Source organism: Catharus ustulatus, chromosome 5 (genome assembly GCF_009819885.2).
Source record: "Catharus ustulatus isolate bCatUst1 chromosome 5, bCatUst1.pri.v2, whole genome shotgun sequence".
Lineage (NCBI taxonomy): Eukaryota > Metazoa > Chordata > Aves > Passeriformes > Turdidae > Catharus > Catharus ustulatus.
The window spans coordinates 59,860,914-59,876,386 of NC_046225.1; the positions used below are offsets into that span (position 1 = coordinate 59,860,914).

Here is a 15,473-nt window from a genome sequence, read left to right on the forward strand (position 1 = left end):
ACCTCCTGTCTTGGTATTCTGTGCTGTTTTGTTTGTCTTCACACTCCAGCTGTGTTAAATTCGACTGTTATATCTAACTTTTAAGGCTCCTTGAATATTGCTTATCTCCCCATCTTGCTTTGATTGATTTCCAGGGCATTTCTTTCTCTGATTCCCAAATGAGATTCCATCCATAACAACTGAAATATGTTATTTCATATTACAATGAGAATCCAGTTGGTAAATGGAAATGAGACATTAAAAATTTTCTTTGTAGATTTATTTTCTGCTGGTTTTGACATTGTGGGAAAAATGAGTTAAAATTTTAGAGACAATCAGTCAGACTGTGCATGCTAGATTTACTTCTTTTCAATATATATTACATTATCAAATCAGTCTCTGTTGGAAATCATACTGAGGCTACTGTAGGCATTGTAGATTGCCATTGTAGATTTTAATCTAGTGTATTCCACTATTTCCTTTTTTGAGAAAGTGTTTGAGTGGTGTTTATACTGAGAATATTTTTTTTAAATTATACTGAAGTTTTACTGTTTCTACTTGTGGTTTTGAAACCTTTCTGTAAAAGCCTCAAGTCAGTGCTGTGTGTCACAGATGCTCTTACGCTTTCCAAGCTGCCAGTCTGCAATCACTGCTGGCAGTGTTTAACAAGTGCAGTTTGCAGAATTTCTGTCAGACAGGAGGGTAAGAGCCAGTTTGACCTTGCTCCCAAATAGTGGGGAAGGAAATGTTTTTATCTGTAGGTGTTGCAAAAGACTTAGAGAAACATCGCCCTACAGTGATACTTTCATAGCTGTTTTATGGCACACGAGCACACAGTGTTGATGGCAATCTCTGATGGGAAATGCTGGGGACTGACCTAACAGATAGACATTTTTACCCATTCCTACTTTTTCGTACTTTTATTCAACATGTTGTGACAGATTAATTCAGCAAATATATGGACTTGAGCTAGCCAAATTTTTTCAAACTTTATCATTTTCATACAACAATAGGTGTCAAATATCCTGTTTTTCCAGAAGAATGTGGCTCCAAAATGCAGAGAAATTAAGCAGTTCAAAGAATATTATTATTTTCCTTTTGTACTTGGCAGCATCAACTTTTCTGGTGTTGCTGTCCCATCCTGCTATTAAAAATCAGTATTTCTAATACTATAATGATGATTTGGGTAAAACTAAAGAAAGAAATGTGAATTTTAAAAAAAAAAAAAAGTTGTATTCAGGCAGTTTTAACAGAGGTGTGGAAAATAACAGGTTTTCGTCAGCACTTAGAAGCATTGGGAGGCCACTCATTGCTTGCTTTAGTAGAAGGTTGAGTTCAAACCTTTCTATTTATTCCTTTTTATTGAATGATAGGAGGAAATTTTTCTGGGGAGAGATAATCCCTTTAGGCCCCAGCAGGTCTGGAAACTTAACTACAGACAGGGTTCTCTGCTTAGCCAGGGAGACCAGAGAGGACCTGAGAGACCATTGATGTTTCTCTGACCTGGCTGCTAAGATGAGTTAGAATAACATGGGGTGATTTGTTACAAAAGAACAGGCAATCCATCCTTTCTGCAGCACTTTTGAAAAGTGGTAAATTCAGAGGTGATTTAGTAATGGTGATGGGGGAACTGGGAATTACAGCACACATAAAACCATCCTGAAGTCCTCAATGACTGTTCCAGACCCATTGGTTTGGCAGGCAGCAGCTTGCAAAGAAAGCCCAGAGCCCAGGGCACTCCCAGCTTGCACTGACCCAGCAGAGTGTCCTGTCACCGTGCACAGTGTGTGCCCGTGTCCTCAGTGCCAGCCTGCCACCCTCTCTGCTTCACATGGCAAACCTCTCTGAGACTCAACAGGCCCCTTGCACAGAGCCATGGCAGAGCACCTGCTGGGGGACTGCTGAATGTGGTTCCCTGAGGCATTTTTTCAGATTGCTCTTGTTTCAGATCGAAAAGTATAGTCACGTTTCCATGTCCCTTTATTTTTGTTACTTTCTAAGAAGAGACAAGTATTATATGGATCAGTTATTATACATGGTGAAATATAAAATCTTTTCAATCAAGCAATAAATATGTTACCAGTACTTCAAGACTATTTAGAGAGAAGGGCTAGGAAAGGGTAGTATAATTAAAGATGAAGAAAAAATTATGAATTTTCAAGACATCTCATTAATTTGTCAGACAAATTGTGAAAAAAATGAGGAAAATGAGAATGGCTTTCATCTTTTTCACTGAGGTTTTAGCACTGTTGTCCTGTCTTCAAATTCCCTAGTGAGAACAGAACTATTGGATAGCTGGAGTTTATGTTCCATGTCACAGAAGCACCTGTAGCAGACTGCCACAAATCACATGCATGGGAGCTGATTAACTGAGTCAGTCCCAAGTGAGTAAAAACAAAACAGATGATAATTGCTGGCATGGTAAACACATGGCATCAGAATTGGAAATTCTAACCTTTTCAGAGACCATTATGTAAGGTCAGTATGTGCCTGTTGTCTAGGGCATTAATGGGAAATCTGTCTTCTGACTGGTGTGAGTGTGGGTAGTGCAGAGCTCCAGAGGGCTCTTAAGTGGGGATACTCTTCCAGGCTCTCCTGAAATAGGCTCCATGGCTTCTGGGACATCAGGCTGTAATCAGAATTCCTGACAGGAGGGTTGCTGTGTGTAACATCTTCTTTTGCTCGGAATGCTTAACAGACTGCGGTGCTTGTGCAAGTAGAGTGGAATAAAATTTAGAGTAGGATCTATTCATGGATTTGACTGGAAAAATTCAACTGCTTCTGCTTAACTATCCCTTTAATTACATTCTCTGATTTTAAAATATTTAAATACACAATTTTTCTACCTTGTTACATCAGCAGCTGGAAAATAAATCACTACGGGTAAAGGGGTGAAAAGCAAGATGAAAGACTAGGTTCTTGGTTAACAAATACATTAAAGCAGATCTATATTGTTTTCCACTTAATTTTTATCAAGGTTAAATTTTCTAAAATTCTTAAACTTCTTGTGTTGATGTTCTTACATACTGAGGAACTGGGGAAAAAACATTTTTCTATTCCTGTTTTTTAACATTCATTTAAAAAACAAAGTCTTGAGTTTCCTATAGTTGTTCTCTGAGAAGTAAATGGATCACCACATGACAACTATTAACACATACTCCTGTTCTAATTTTGCAAATTCAGTCCAGCCTGTTTCACCTTTTACAGAAACCTGTACAAACCTAAAAGATGAAGAGTAGGACAGTCCCTGACAGAGACGAGTCCTTGGAAAGGGCTGTTTGCTACTATAATGGCACTCAGCACTGTAGCCCAAGCAAATGAGAAGGAATGATGGCTACAATTGCACCAAATCCTAGAATACACTGTTACCACCAGCAGTGTAGTTTGGAAGATGGCCCTTACCAGCTTGGTACAGTTCCCAGTTGACCTACAGAAGGAATGTGCTAGGTCATATGAAGAGCCCAAATCTTTGGGTTTTTTCTGTCTGGCACTTGCCAGCATTTAACATGGTTTATCTGTCTAGTGCTTTAAAGACAGTAGAAATACTGGGTTTTAAAGCACTTTGCAGGTGTATACTACTTCATAGTTTGCAATTTCTTGATTCCCAAGGCATTTATGTTCCTTTCAGATAGCAACCACCACCAACAACAAAACAAAACCACCCCAACACTTAAAAAAAAAACCAAACCAAAACATTCCTGTCCTATCGTTCATTTAGCTGTTGAGTAGATGTTAGAAGTTATGTTTTGCTACCTGGCCATGCCTGAAAAGTACGAAATCATTAGGGGTGAGGAAAGCTGCTGTAGAAGTCACCCTTAACATCATCTCCCATATGCACTTGATCCCGTGGTCGTAAGACTTGACTTTCTGAGGGCAAAGATCCAAGTCTGAAGAGGTTGTCAGCTCAAGAAAGTAACTTCAGTTATGAAGTCCTGTCCATCATCTGCAACTGCACTCCTTTTCCTGCAGGAAGGAAAAGATCAGAGCCACCAGAGGAAAAGGGTACAAGGCAAAACCAGGCAAATGCAGGGCATGGGAGCAGTGCACCAGTTTGGAGGGTTGGGAACCAGTGTTAGTAAATGAGAAATTTCTGTTTCGGTGCCATGTCAGGAAGGCACACAGCCTTGAGGGGCACTTAGTGGCTGCACTAAATTAATATTGCTCCAGCAATAAAGCCAAGCCCCAAACTCTTGCCCAGTTCCTGCTCTGTGCCTTCACAGTGGTCAGCTGGAGGTGATTAAAGCAAGGCCAGCTGTTACTGCACCTCCTACAAAGGAAAACAGCACGAGCAGGAGCCTGACCTGGGACGGGCGCTGCCAATGGCCAGGGCCCCAGGCATCCCCACAGAGACAAGCCCAATCTACAGCACAGCAGAGTCGAGTTCTGATCGCAGTGCTTCCGGAACACAGTGCACTAAAACAAAAAACACCAACAGAATACAGGATCTGCCACCACCTCATCTTGCCTCTTATCAGCTTGTTTGCAGGGCAAGAGGAAAGTGTACTAAACTTCTTCTCATTTTTTTCCCTCTCCTACCCCCACTTCTTTTCTCACAGCACGCTACAAGTGAAAGTCTCGGAGCCGCAGAATTCAATAGACATGAACACAGAAAATGAACATTTGAAGTCCATAAAGATGTGCCTTAATCAGCCCACTGAGTGGAATCTGAGTTTTTCAGCAGCATCTCTCGCCAGCTGTAAAGTTTTTAACCAAAATCTCAAAACTGATGAGAACAAATAGATTGCAGCTGTTCTTGCACTATTATTTTGTACATTGTTCCTGATTTTTTTTTCTGCTAAATAATAAGCATTTATTACATTGATCTTGAAATGATCTTGTGTGATTTGGCTTTATATACTACTAGCATTATTCAGTTTGATGTACTTTTTCTTTTCTAAATATGAAGTTTCACATCTGACCATCATGAAATTCTTGCAGTACAAATTTATATCAGAATCGGATGTTCCCCTTTAATAGTATTGTGATTTTTCTATGTTCTTTAAATTTAACTATGGTTTCCCAATTTTATTTTTGTGCACGAAAGTTAATATATTATGTAATTTGTGGCATAGGTCATCATGTAAAGATTTATGGTAATAATTCAAAAAAATCTGTAACAGGTGGAGACCGACTACCTCGAAGCAAAGCAGTACAAAGGTAAATTATCTGAGGAGATCTCCTTCACCAACGGATTGAAATATATGGAAGCACCAGTTTGTTTCTGCAGTATGCTTTCATCTTCACTTACCTTGAGAACTTCTGTGTGACAGTGTTTAATGACCCTAATGTCTAAAAGAAAGACCAAGCCTGCTGGAGAATCTCGTGAAAGATTGTCATTCAACAAATCTGTATCTGCACTTTTTGAGGTTTCTGCTAGATGGTCTTTCTTCCCCAGTTGTTTTTATGAATTTATGCCTGCCACCAATTAAAAATGGATGTAAATGCTCTTCCTATTTCATTTTTTTCCGTGTACTTTGGAAATTCAATGTAAAAATCAAAATTTTATCTCTACTCAAAGAAGTAGTAAATGGTTGTAGCTGACTACATTGTAGACATTCCATGCTTAAATGATCTTAGCAAGGTTCATGTACTTCATTCATCAAAACTTTATTATTAATAGAGCTATAAAAAAGGTGTTAGAATAAAAACCATATAATATACTTCTCTTTTCTGGAGTCATACATTCAGTAGCTAGAGTAGAGGTTTCTTATTTCATGATGAGTTGTCTGTCCTTTACTTGACAAGAACTAATTTTCCTGAAGGAAATTTCCTTGGAAGATATTGTATTTTATAAAAGTAAGGTTTTAAGGATTCACCTTACAAAAATGAAGATGCACTTCCTCTTTACAGAGGTTTGTTGGTTTGCAGGTGCAATCCAGTAACTGAAATAGAGATTGTTATTAATTTTGGTGTCACAAGATCTCAAGAGGGTATTGAGTCTCTGAAGCATTGGACATGATTAAAAGTGCAGAATGTGATTAAAAGAATAAACATTCATCCTGTTTTGAACTGTTTAGAAAGTCTTTATGTATCTCAACTGTTACATGCACTTCAGTTCTGTGGGGCAAGAAAGCCAAAAGGAGAATTAAACTTCCCCAGGGAGAGGCACTGAAGTTGACTTCAGTGGAGTCTCACCAGTAACGAGGCAGGAGGACAAAGGAGTCTTACAAGCACTGGAGCCAACACAGCTGGAATTTTGTGCACCCATGAGGAGATGCCACATGGGTTTTCTGATTTCAAAGACCCAGTAAATACAAGAAATCTCACTGGTTTGGACATGTCTCCCTCAGTCCGAGCAGAAGCCTTCTTTTTGTTAACAACATTATTATTGTTATTATTTTTTATTATTATTATTCCTTTGAGTTTTAGTTGGCTGCTGACTCAAGAGTTTTCAGGCATAACCCAAGCTCACCAGCCCCTGCTGTCCTTCAGCCTGGAGAGCAACTGGCCAAAGGCCTGTTGTCAGGAGCTGTTTTAGTGTGGAGGCTGAAGAGACTGAATACACAAGCAAGCATGAATCACAACTTTGGATTTAAGAAACAAAAACTAGTGTGGGAATAAACATGGTATCTCTAAGTTAGATGAGTGACCACTGCTATTTTACCATTATATTAGAGGCAATCAAGTCTAAGGCTGGTGTGGTTCATGTTTGACACCCTGTTGTTTAGCCAGCAGACAGAGGAAGGACACACAGTAATTAGTCCAGAGCAACAAAGAGGCTGTTTTAAATAAAATATTTTAGCAATTAAAATTTTATTCGCTAATGAAGTAGCTGGGAAGTTAGGTACATAGAATTAAAGTAAAAACCAGCATTATTTTAGCTCAAAGGAGTAATGCATACCAAGTAAAAATTTTTTTTGACTGCAAGGATGGTAATTCCAGGCTTGGCTCCTTGTCACCTTTGGATGCATTCTTGCTACCACGTGACTTTCTTAGGAGGTCAGCTACATACATTGAAATCTTGATTATCAGTAATAGCAAACTTTGAGTGACAGCACATATCTAATTTTCCCACCTGGCAATTATGCAGCTACCCCTCCTAAAAAAGTAAAGTAATTTTACAAGAACACATCAAATTTTGTATTACACAGAAAACCCTTCCCTTTACAGGGAATTCCCTTCACAGGCAATGTACCCAGAAGGGCTGGAAATTCAGTGCCAGTTGCTGCTCAGGTTTCTGGCCTGAAAGGATCACAGGGTAAGTGGCATAAAAGGACATCAGGAAGGCCCATAGTTGTACACCCTGCTCAAAGGCCGCCAGCTGTGAGTAGTTCACACCTAGGCCTGTCTTAAGAACTCCTAGGACAGAACTGCACAGGCAATCTGTTCCAGCGGTTTTTAACCTGCTCCACTACCTTTTTCACCCATTGGTTTTTTATCCTCTCACCATATGCAATAAAGAGCCCGATTTTATCTTTTTACTGGACTCCTTGGAAGTGGCTGGGGATCCTCCCAATATTCACAGGCTCAACAAGCACCACACCCTCAGCCTCTCCCCATAGGGACTCCAGCCTCACACCAGCCCCAGAGGTCTCTAATTAGACAAATTTCTATTAACACACACCAGTGAAGCCACATCCACAGCAGAGACATCCACAGACTGGGAGGTGACTTGAGGGAAACCTTATCTTTTCAGTTCAGCATTCCCAAGAAATGCCAGACAGAACCTGTACAAGTGGTAAGGCACAACAGAACATCAAGAAGGTAAAGCTAAAGTCTTACTCAGGAAGGCATGCCCAGAGGCTTTTATGGATTTGTTTTGCTCCTCCTAATTTTAAGAAAAGAGTGGATTAGTACCAGTTGTTCAAAGTGTAGTAGTGCTTAAAGAAGAGACCACTCAAGAGGGAGGATGAGAGAGAACTTAAAAAAAAAAAACAAAAACAAACAAAAAAAATCTCAAAACACTAAAGCCTCAGGGAACCTCTGACTTATAACTGAGAAAAACAACTACATACTTGGCCCTTTTTAACTATGTTTAGGCAGCATTCAAGGAACAGAGAGCATCTCTGATCTGAAGTGGCTGCATGTACACAAACTCATACTGCAACACAATTTGGGGACTTAAAGAAGAGTTACCAAAATAGGGAGGTCAAGACCTCAAAGTTGTGTTTAAAATTAGAAAATTAATTCATCGCAGTTACAGAAGCGGGTGCTCCTGAACAGAGCAAATACCAGCAGAAAAGTGTGTCGTGGCATTTTGCAGTTTGACAGGTTTCCAACAAAAACTGAAAAGGATGAAAAGCAATACAATCCCTCTGTTTCCTACATGCAAGCTTGGAAACAGCATAATAGTTTGGGAATTACACTTTAGGAATACTAAATTTCACTTGTGTCCCTAAGTAATTTCTGAGAATCACCAAAGATCATTTATAGCACATTTACCTATTGCAAGTTCCTTAGCAAGCTGCATTTGGCATCAATAGTTGAGATGTCCATGTCAAGGAATTGAGTGAGTTTGTTCCAACTGCTCCGCAATGGCTCCACTGCAAAACGGACACCACTGCCTCGGTATTTGTGACAAGTGAACCTGCTGAGCCACCAGTGACTGCTGTGTGAGCACAGCTTCCTCTACTGTCCTGTGAAACTCCTGACTCTTCCTACATGTTTGGAACTTGAGAGCTACAAAGAAATAACAGTTAGATACTACTTTAAAAGGACACAACACTGACCTTAGAAGATTTCTTATTTTGTACCACAAATATTTTTATGCTTTTCTAAAAGCAAATCACTGATTCTATATAACAAGGTCAGCACCAGAAGACTTGCAGTATGGTTTGTAAAATCAGTTACTCAGTTTTACCACTTTGACCTTGTTTAATAAAGTGGAAACACACCTGCAGGAAGCAGAATTCCCAATTAAGATCAACTCTATTTTACATTAACATGAACAGTAAATACCTGCATCTGCGACCAGGTTTTACTGTGATAAAACCTTATAAAAATGAAGAAATAAATTAAATGTGCCATGAAAGTAAGTACAGTAATTTCATGACCATAAGGCGCACCTCTGGGAGTTGGCAAATTTCGAAACTTCGTACATCATGTAAGGCGCACCGGACTATAAGGCGCACTTCCGGGTTTGGACCAAAATTTTAGTCAAAAGTTGCGCCTTATAGTCATGAAATTACTGTACATTCAAAATTGCTGCCATCACAAGCAACCACTCTCTGCTACTGCTCAATATGAAAACAAAAAACTATCGAATATGTAGTGCGAACAGCAATTTTTATTTACAGGTAAGATGCATTCTTCTCTATAAAGTAAAAAGATCCAAGTTTTGTGCAGGAAATATTTTAATCCATTTTTATTACATGAATGTGGGACTTCATATCAGGAAATACAAGAAATACAAGCATCTATTTTAAAAAAATGTAGAATTATAAATGATTCATATAAAAGGAGTAAATATGATTAGCAAGAAAAAAAAACTTATTTTCAAGTCTGATGTTAACTACCAGTGTTGACAAAGGCACTTTCTCCTTTTGTCTTCACTTATCTGCTTCCTCATCCAACAATCGTGAAAGATTCATTCGGGTTTTCTCCAGTGCCAAAGTTTTTGCTCGTCTTTGAGGCCTTGAACTTGACACTGGGACTGGTTCTGGAATTTGGTCACCACTGAAACATAGATTATTTATAAGTTAGGTAAAAAAGACTAAGAAAATTTAAGAGCTTTTATAAGAACAAACTTGAAACATGATCTTAAAGAGCAAAAATACTTCTTAACAATTAAACACTTTTTATTTTTTTAGAATAATCCAGTGTTTTCCAAGTGATATAGCAGTATCAGTAAAGATAACCAAGTGATAAGCAGTTGGAAAATAAGAAAAATTAGATGGAATCAAGTTTCCCCAAAATCAATTCCGCCAAAATTAGATGGAATCAAACACACCGAATAGGCAAATGGGAGAGACTGACCCTGGTCACAATAAAGTCCACAGTAAATGGATTACTTGCTTAAGAAAGAGTTGACCACAGCTGAAAAGTACAAAGATAATGTTTTTATGCTTATATCCTGCAAGATCATAAGGGAAGAAATGTTCACTTCTCAGTCATTTCTAGATGCTTGTCAACTACATGTTGGACAACAAGCAACAAAATTGTGAAGGGGAAAAAAATTAAATTTTAAAAATGTATGTTCCGCAGAACAGATTAGAAAAGGCAGAAAAAAACTAACTGGAAGAAGAGCAATAATGTAAACCAAAAAATCTGACATTTTTCAGCTAGAATATCTATTGACTCAACACAAAAAAGGTACAGTAATTTCACGAATACAAGCCGCACCAATTTGACTAAGATTTTGCTTCTAAACCGGAAATGCGGCTAATAATCAGGAGCGGCTAATACAACCTCAGAAGTGCCTGCCAGCGTGCTGAGCCGAGCAGCTGCAAAGTTGGCATTTTGCGATTGTTACAAATCGCTACTCTGTTGCACCGCGGGTGGAGCCTGGCTCCCTGCAGGCAGCACGGGGGGCGGGGAGAGAGGCGGGAGAGCTCTCTTTCCTCCTCTGCCACAGCCCAGGGGAGAGAAGGGGGGAGGAAGCCCGCGCCGCCATTGCTGCGGCCCGGGGAGGGGGGGGAAGCGCGCGCCGCCATTGCTGCGGCCCGGGGAGGGGGGGGAAGCGCGCGCTGCCATTGCTGTGGCCCGGGGAGCCGACGGGAGCCCCGCGCAGCCATTGCCGCGGCTCGGGGAGCCGACGGGGTGCTTTGTCCCCGCCCACCGCGGCAGGAGCGGGGAAACTCCGTCCCTGCCCGCCGCCGGCGCCACGGGCGCGGGAAAGCTCCGTCCCCGCCCGCTGCCGCTGCCGTAGGAGCGGCGGAAGCTCTGTCCCTGCCTGCCACCGCGGGGCAGCGCCGACCCGGGGTGACCGAGCCCAGTGGCAGCGGCGGCCGGCCCCGAGCTGCAGCACCGGGCTGGGCCACCTGGCCCCGTCAGCGGCCCCTAGCGGGCCGAGCCTGCACAGCCTTAGCTCAGCCAGTAAACCCCGCCCTGCCGCGGTTCTGTTACTAATTGCACGCGGGTCCTCGCTGCGAACGACAAAGCGGCTTATATTCGGGTGCGGCTTATTTATGGACAAAAACCGAAATGTTTGCCAACACCCAGAGATGCGGCTTATACTCAGTGCGGCTTGTATTTGTGAATTTACTATATGTTAAAAAAATATTACAGGCTTCTTGGCAAAACCTGCCACTGTTTCAAAAGAACCAATTCAAAAATTTTTTGTCCTTAAATATTTATCTGTGTTTTAGGAGCAGAGAATATCAAAACATACAGGTTTGGGAATGAAAAACATTTGAATTAAATTTCCTTGCTAGAACAGACACCATAGTTTTGATGGTGGGGAGACAAGGATTTACCTTTCAAGACCATGTTTTACACTTGCACCAGTTTTTCTTCTGCTCACAGACCTCACTTCTGTCGCTTTCCGCTGTCCTAAATAAAAGCAAAAATCTTTTTTTGTATCTTGATACCATTATTTTCTTAAACTAGTTTTGTATCTTTCTTCAGTATTTGATATTGCATTGAAACATAAAAATACGCAGTCAGCATTGATAGAATGTGATCACAAAAAAAACAACAAAAACCCTACAGTTTTCTACTTCTCCCATAAAGACTTGTACGTTACTGTCAATGGCTGTGGCTGGGTTATCTGCAAGCCTGTCAACAGTCCTTTTTTCTTTTTTGAAATCTGTGTTATTGGGAGAGGCTAACAGCACAAAAATGTACACAGAACAAATTACTTTAATCTTTTAACAAATACAGTTGTAAAAACTACAAGAGAGTATGAATGGCTTTTCCACCTATACATTCACAAAAAGTTAGTATGAAATTATTTTATTAAAAACAACTAATATTGTAGCCACTGTACCTTTGCCAGTTTTGCTTCTTGCAGATCTTAACTTTGCAGTTTCTTTAACTTCATTAGCTGGAGTACGAAGAGCATCTTTATTATTTTCTGTTAAACAGAATAACACATGCAGAAGTCATAAATTAAAACGTGATTATCTTAAATACCAGGATTTAAAATTTTGGCTGTTACATTAAAAAGCCACACAACTGAACCCCACTTTTTCTTTAAACCAGAAACTAGCTAATAAGGCTAACAGAAAGTTTAAAATGTCACTCCACCCCAGCAAAGGTCAATCATACATCAACTATTCCTGATAACTGTTTAGCCCCTGCCACTGTGTTGGAAACTGAGGAAGTAGGTCAGAAGATCAGCTTGTTTGAACAAGGAACTCCATGTGGAGCTCAAAAGGAAAAAGGAACTACAAGATCACTGACATCAAGGTCAGGCTGTGCAGGAAGATGACAGAGCTGTGGTTCACACATGTGTGGAGAAGGCACCAAAGACCAAAGTTCAATTACAGTTCAAAAAACCTGGTCATTGTTTTGTGACATAGCAAAGAAGGAGTTTTGAAAGTACAGTAAAAGCAGGAGAAGGTCCAAACAAAACACTGGACAAAGTGAAGATGGTCAGTCACCTGACTAACAGGACTAGAGAAAAAGTAGAGCCATTCAGTGCTTTATTTGCTTGATTCTTTAATATTACTGATAGACCTCGGGCTGCCCAGTCCCCTGAATCGGAGGACCATGAGCATGGAAACAGTAATTTTCCACTTGAGAACACTCAAATTGTAAAGGACCAGCTCCAACAGCTGAGTGTTTATAAGCTGAGCATGAGCCAGCAGAGGAATCCTGGCTAGTACCAGAGATTGTGGCCAGCAGGTCCAGGGCAATGATCATTCCCCTGCACTCAGCATTGATGAGGCCACACCTCAAAACCCATGATCAGTTTTGAGCCCCTCACTGCAAGAAAGACATGGAGGTGCTAGAGTGAGTCTGGGTAAGGACAATAGAGCTGGGGAAGAGTCTGGAGCACAAGTGACATGGGAAGTAGCTGAGGGAGCTGGGGTTGTCTCCCAAGTCCTATTACTTTTTATTTTCATAACATCTAAACAATTCATTGAAGTGTACACCTACTACTGTACTACACCCCTCCTGAATTACCTTCTTCACAGTGAACAGCATTTTCAGACAATGTGATGTCTCTTTCCTGTGTCCTTTCAGAGAGATCTGTTTCCTCAGTTCTTCCAGAGTGGTTTTTGCCCACATTAGGATCCTTGGTTAATTTCATCTGCATCTTCTCAATAGCTTTTTGACATAGTTTATCTTCCACTTTCTGGAGAACAAAGATTTAATGTTAAATGCTACTTAGATTTACAACTATTTCTTTTATCTATAAAATGTGCCTACTAATAGGATTAGTTGAAATTACTGCACAAAGGATACAATGTGTGACACAAAAGTGACCACTCAAGCTGAAAGGAGAAACACTTTCTCCATCAATACCAGGCACTAAAATACCAATTTTTTTCATAATTTTTTTTTAAAGAAAACCTGAAAAAAATTAAAGCAACTGCACACAGAGTACAGCTACCTCAGGATGATATGCCTATGGTGGATTCAGCATTCTTACCAACATTTCTATATAGCATTGTGTTCATGTGCCACACTTCCAAGTTTTAATTTTTTTCCACATTAATAAAAACACCAAAGTAAACCTCTTGTAATCCCTTCCCACTTCATCTTAAATCAAGCATCCTTTCCATGTTGCCTAATGATTTTCCCATTATGCCATAAGTTTAGGTCTAAAATTTCAGCTGTTAATAATTAATTAAAGATAAGCTAAAAAACTGTAAGACTTACAGTAATTTCACAACTATAAGGTGCACCCTTTTGACTAAAATTTTTGCCTGAACCCAGAAGTGCGCCTTATAGTCCGGTGTGCCTTATATATGGGAAAAAGTTCGGAAATTTGCCAACCCGGAAGTGTGAGCCACGAGCCGTGGGGGGAGCCGGCAGGGCCACAGCTGCCGGGTGGAGGCGGGACCGTGGGGGCCGCAGCTGCCGGGTGCAAGGGGGCCCGGGGAACCCTGGCAGGCATGCCCTGGCCCCGTGGAGGCTGCACGGAGCAGTGGCGGGCATAGCCTGGTCCCGGGGAGGCGGGGCCGAGTAGCGGTGGGCATAGCCCGGCCCCGCCGGGTACAGGCAGGCCCGGGGGCCAATGGCTGCCGGGTTGAGGCGGGGCCTCGGCCAGCAACCGCGCGGGGGGAACTGGGGGCGGATCCTCGCTGCAAAAAAAGAGAGTGCGCCTTATAGTCCGGTGTGCCTTGTGGTCGTGAAATTACTGTAATACTGAATTTTATTTTAACTTAAAAAAAATAACTACACCACAGTTATCAAAAGAACTTACTGTACTGCAGTGTATCAAGTCGGGCACACTGTTTCAAGCTGCTTATACTGTCTGTGGTTTATGCAGTGATATCAGATAAGATTATTTTAAATGATTCAAAAATTAATTTTCAAAACTGGTTTGAAGAGGAATTCCAGTCATATTGTCATAATAAACAAAAGTGTATCAGACTATTGGATTACTAATGATTAAAAAAGTAAGAACCCGTGCTATTTATGTATTACCTCTTGAATCTCACTGAGCAACACCAGAAGATTCTCAGCAGAAGAACTACTGAGTTCTAGTGAATTTAAAGCTTTTGCATAAATACGGACATCTGGTGCAGTTGGGTCCACCAGGATTTCATTGCAAATTTTCATGGCTAAAGTATCATGCACCGTTAACTCCTGCAAAGGAAGAAATTAGGTGTCAGCAATTTTGCTGGGAACTATTTACAAGAGACAGCAATGAGAACAATCTGATTTAAACAGTAGGTTACTTTTACACATTTTCCTAAAATGCACTCTTTTCAGTATATTCACCAACTGATTTCTAGAAATATCTTCCACAATAGAAACAATTAGCCAAGAGCAAGCTCTTACTAGTATTTTTTAATTGTAAGCGGGAGGTGAAATTGGAGATGGGGGGAAGAAACGGGAAGGTAAAGGGGAAGGAAAGTGTCAAGCTAGAGAACTTCACTGCCTGAACAGACACTCATTTAATCCAACTGCTGACACTGGGAATCTCAAAGAGGCCCAGACAGGTAGCAGTAAGCAAAGGGGGAGTAGCTCTTAATCTAACACAAATACTATTCTCTTACAGTTTAATACATTGTACCTGATAGTCCTGAGACTTCTTGGATTGACATTTCAGTCCACTTGGTCTGGTCAGGTCCACTAACAGTTCAGAAACATTACTGATATCTACTTCAGCCAAAGGGGATGTTGCAGGAGCATTTAACAGTGTTTGCAGAGTTGGAAGATAAGCTTCTTCAAAGCACTCCTGGTTAGACCTGTTTCAGTGAAGTCAAATATTAGTAGCATAAGACAAAATTAAGTTTGCCCTTCCATGATGACAGTTCACTGACTTGGTACATCAATCAAAGTAGGAGTGGCCAAACTTGGTAGCAACAGCCAGCAAGATCAAGGTATCAAAACTGTTTCATAGTGCCATTTGAAATTTTAGCACATGGCATTTCAAACAAGTTTTAAGTAGCACTTCCTTCCTCTGAAGAATTTGAACATTCATCCTAACTACTGAA

General features: G+C 40.7%; 2 protein-coding genes across 4 annotated transcripts in view; one reads left to right on the forward strand and one right to left on the reverse strand.

The window, feature by feature from the left end:
- LCORL (ligand dependent nuclear receptor corepressor like) overlaps positions 1–5,988 on the forward strand; it is an 81,341-nt gene extending 75,353 nt beyond the window's left edge. For 2 of the 3 annotated variants that reach the window (XM_033059801.1, XM_033059804.2), the window contains one exon: positions 4,536–5,988. In XM_033059801.1, the coding sequence (XP_032915692.1) occupies positions 4,536–4,549 (14 nt within the window). In that variant the 3' untranslated portion in view covers positions 4,550–5,988. The remainder of the gene's footprint in view (positions 1–4,535) is intronic. The other variant, XM_033059800.1, reaches the window with a different exon arrangement.
- A 3,181-nt stretch (positions 5,989–9,169) lies between these two features.
- NCAPG (non-SMC condensin I complex subunit G) overlaps positions 9,170–15,473 on the reverse strand; it is a 29,710-nt gene continuing 23,406 nt past the window's right edge. Inside the window, exons 16-21 of the mRNA XM_033060371.1 lie at positions 15,050–15,224; positions 14,458–14,619; positions 12,988–13,159; positions 11,846–11,932; positions 11,334–11,409; positions 9,170–9,594 (exon numbers count right to left, since the gene is read on the reverse strand). Of these exons, the coding sequence (XP_032916262.1) occupies positions 9,468–9,594; positions 11,334–11,409; positions 11,846–11,932; positions 12,988–13,159; positions 14,458–14,619; positions 15,050–15,224 (799 nt within the window). The 3' untranslated portion in view covers positions 9,170–9,467. The remainder of the gene's footprint in view (positions 9,595–11,333; positions 11,410–11,845; positions 11,933–12,987; positions 13,160–14,457; positions 14,620–15,049; positions 15,225–15,473) is intronic.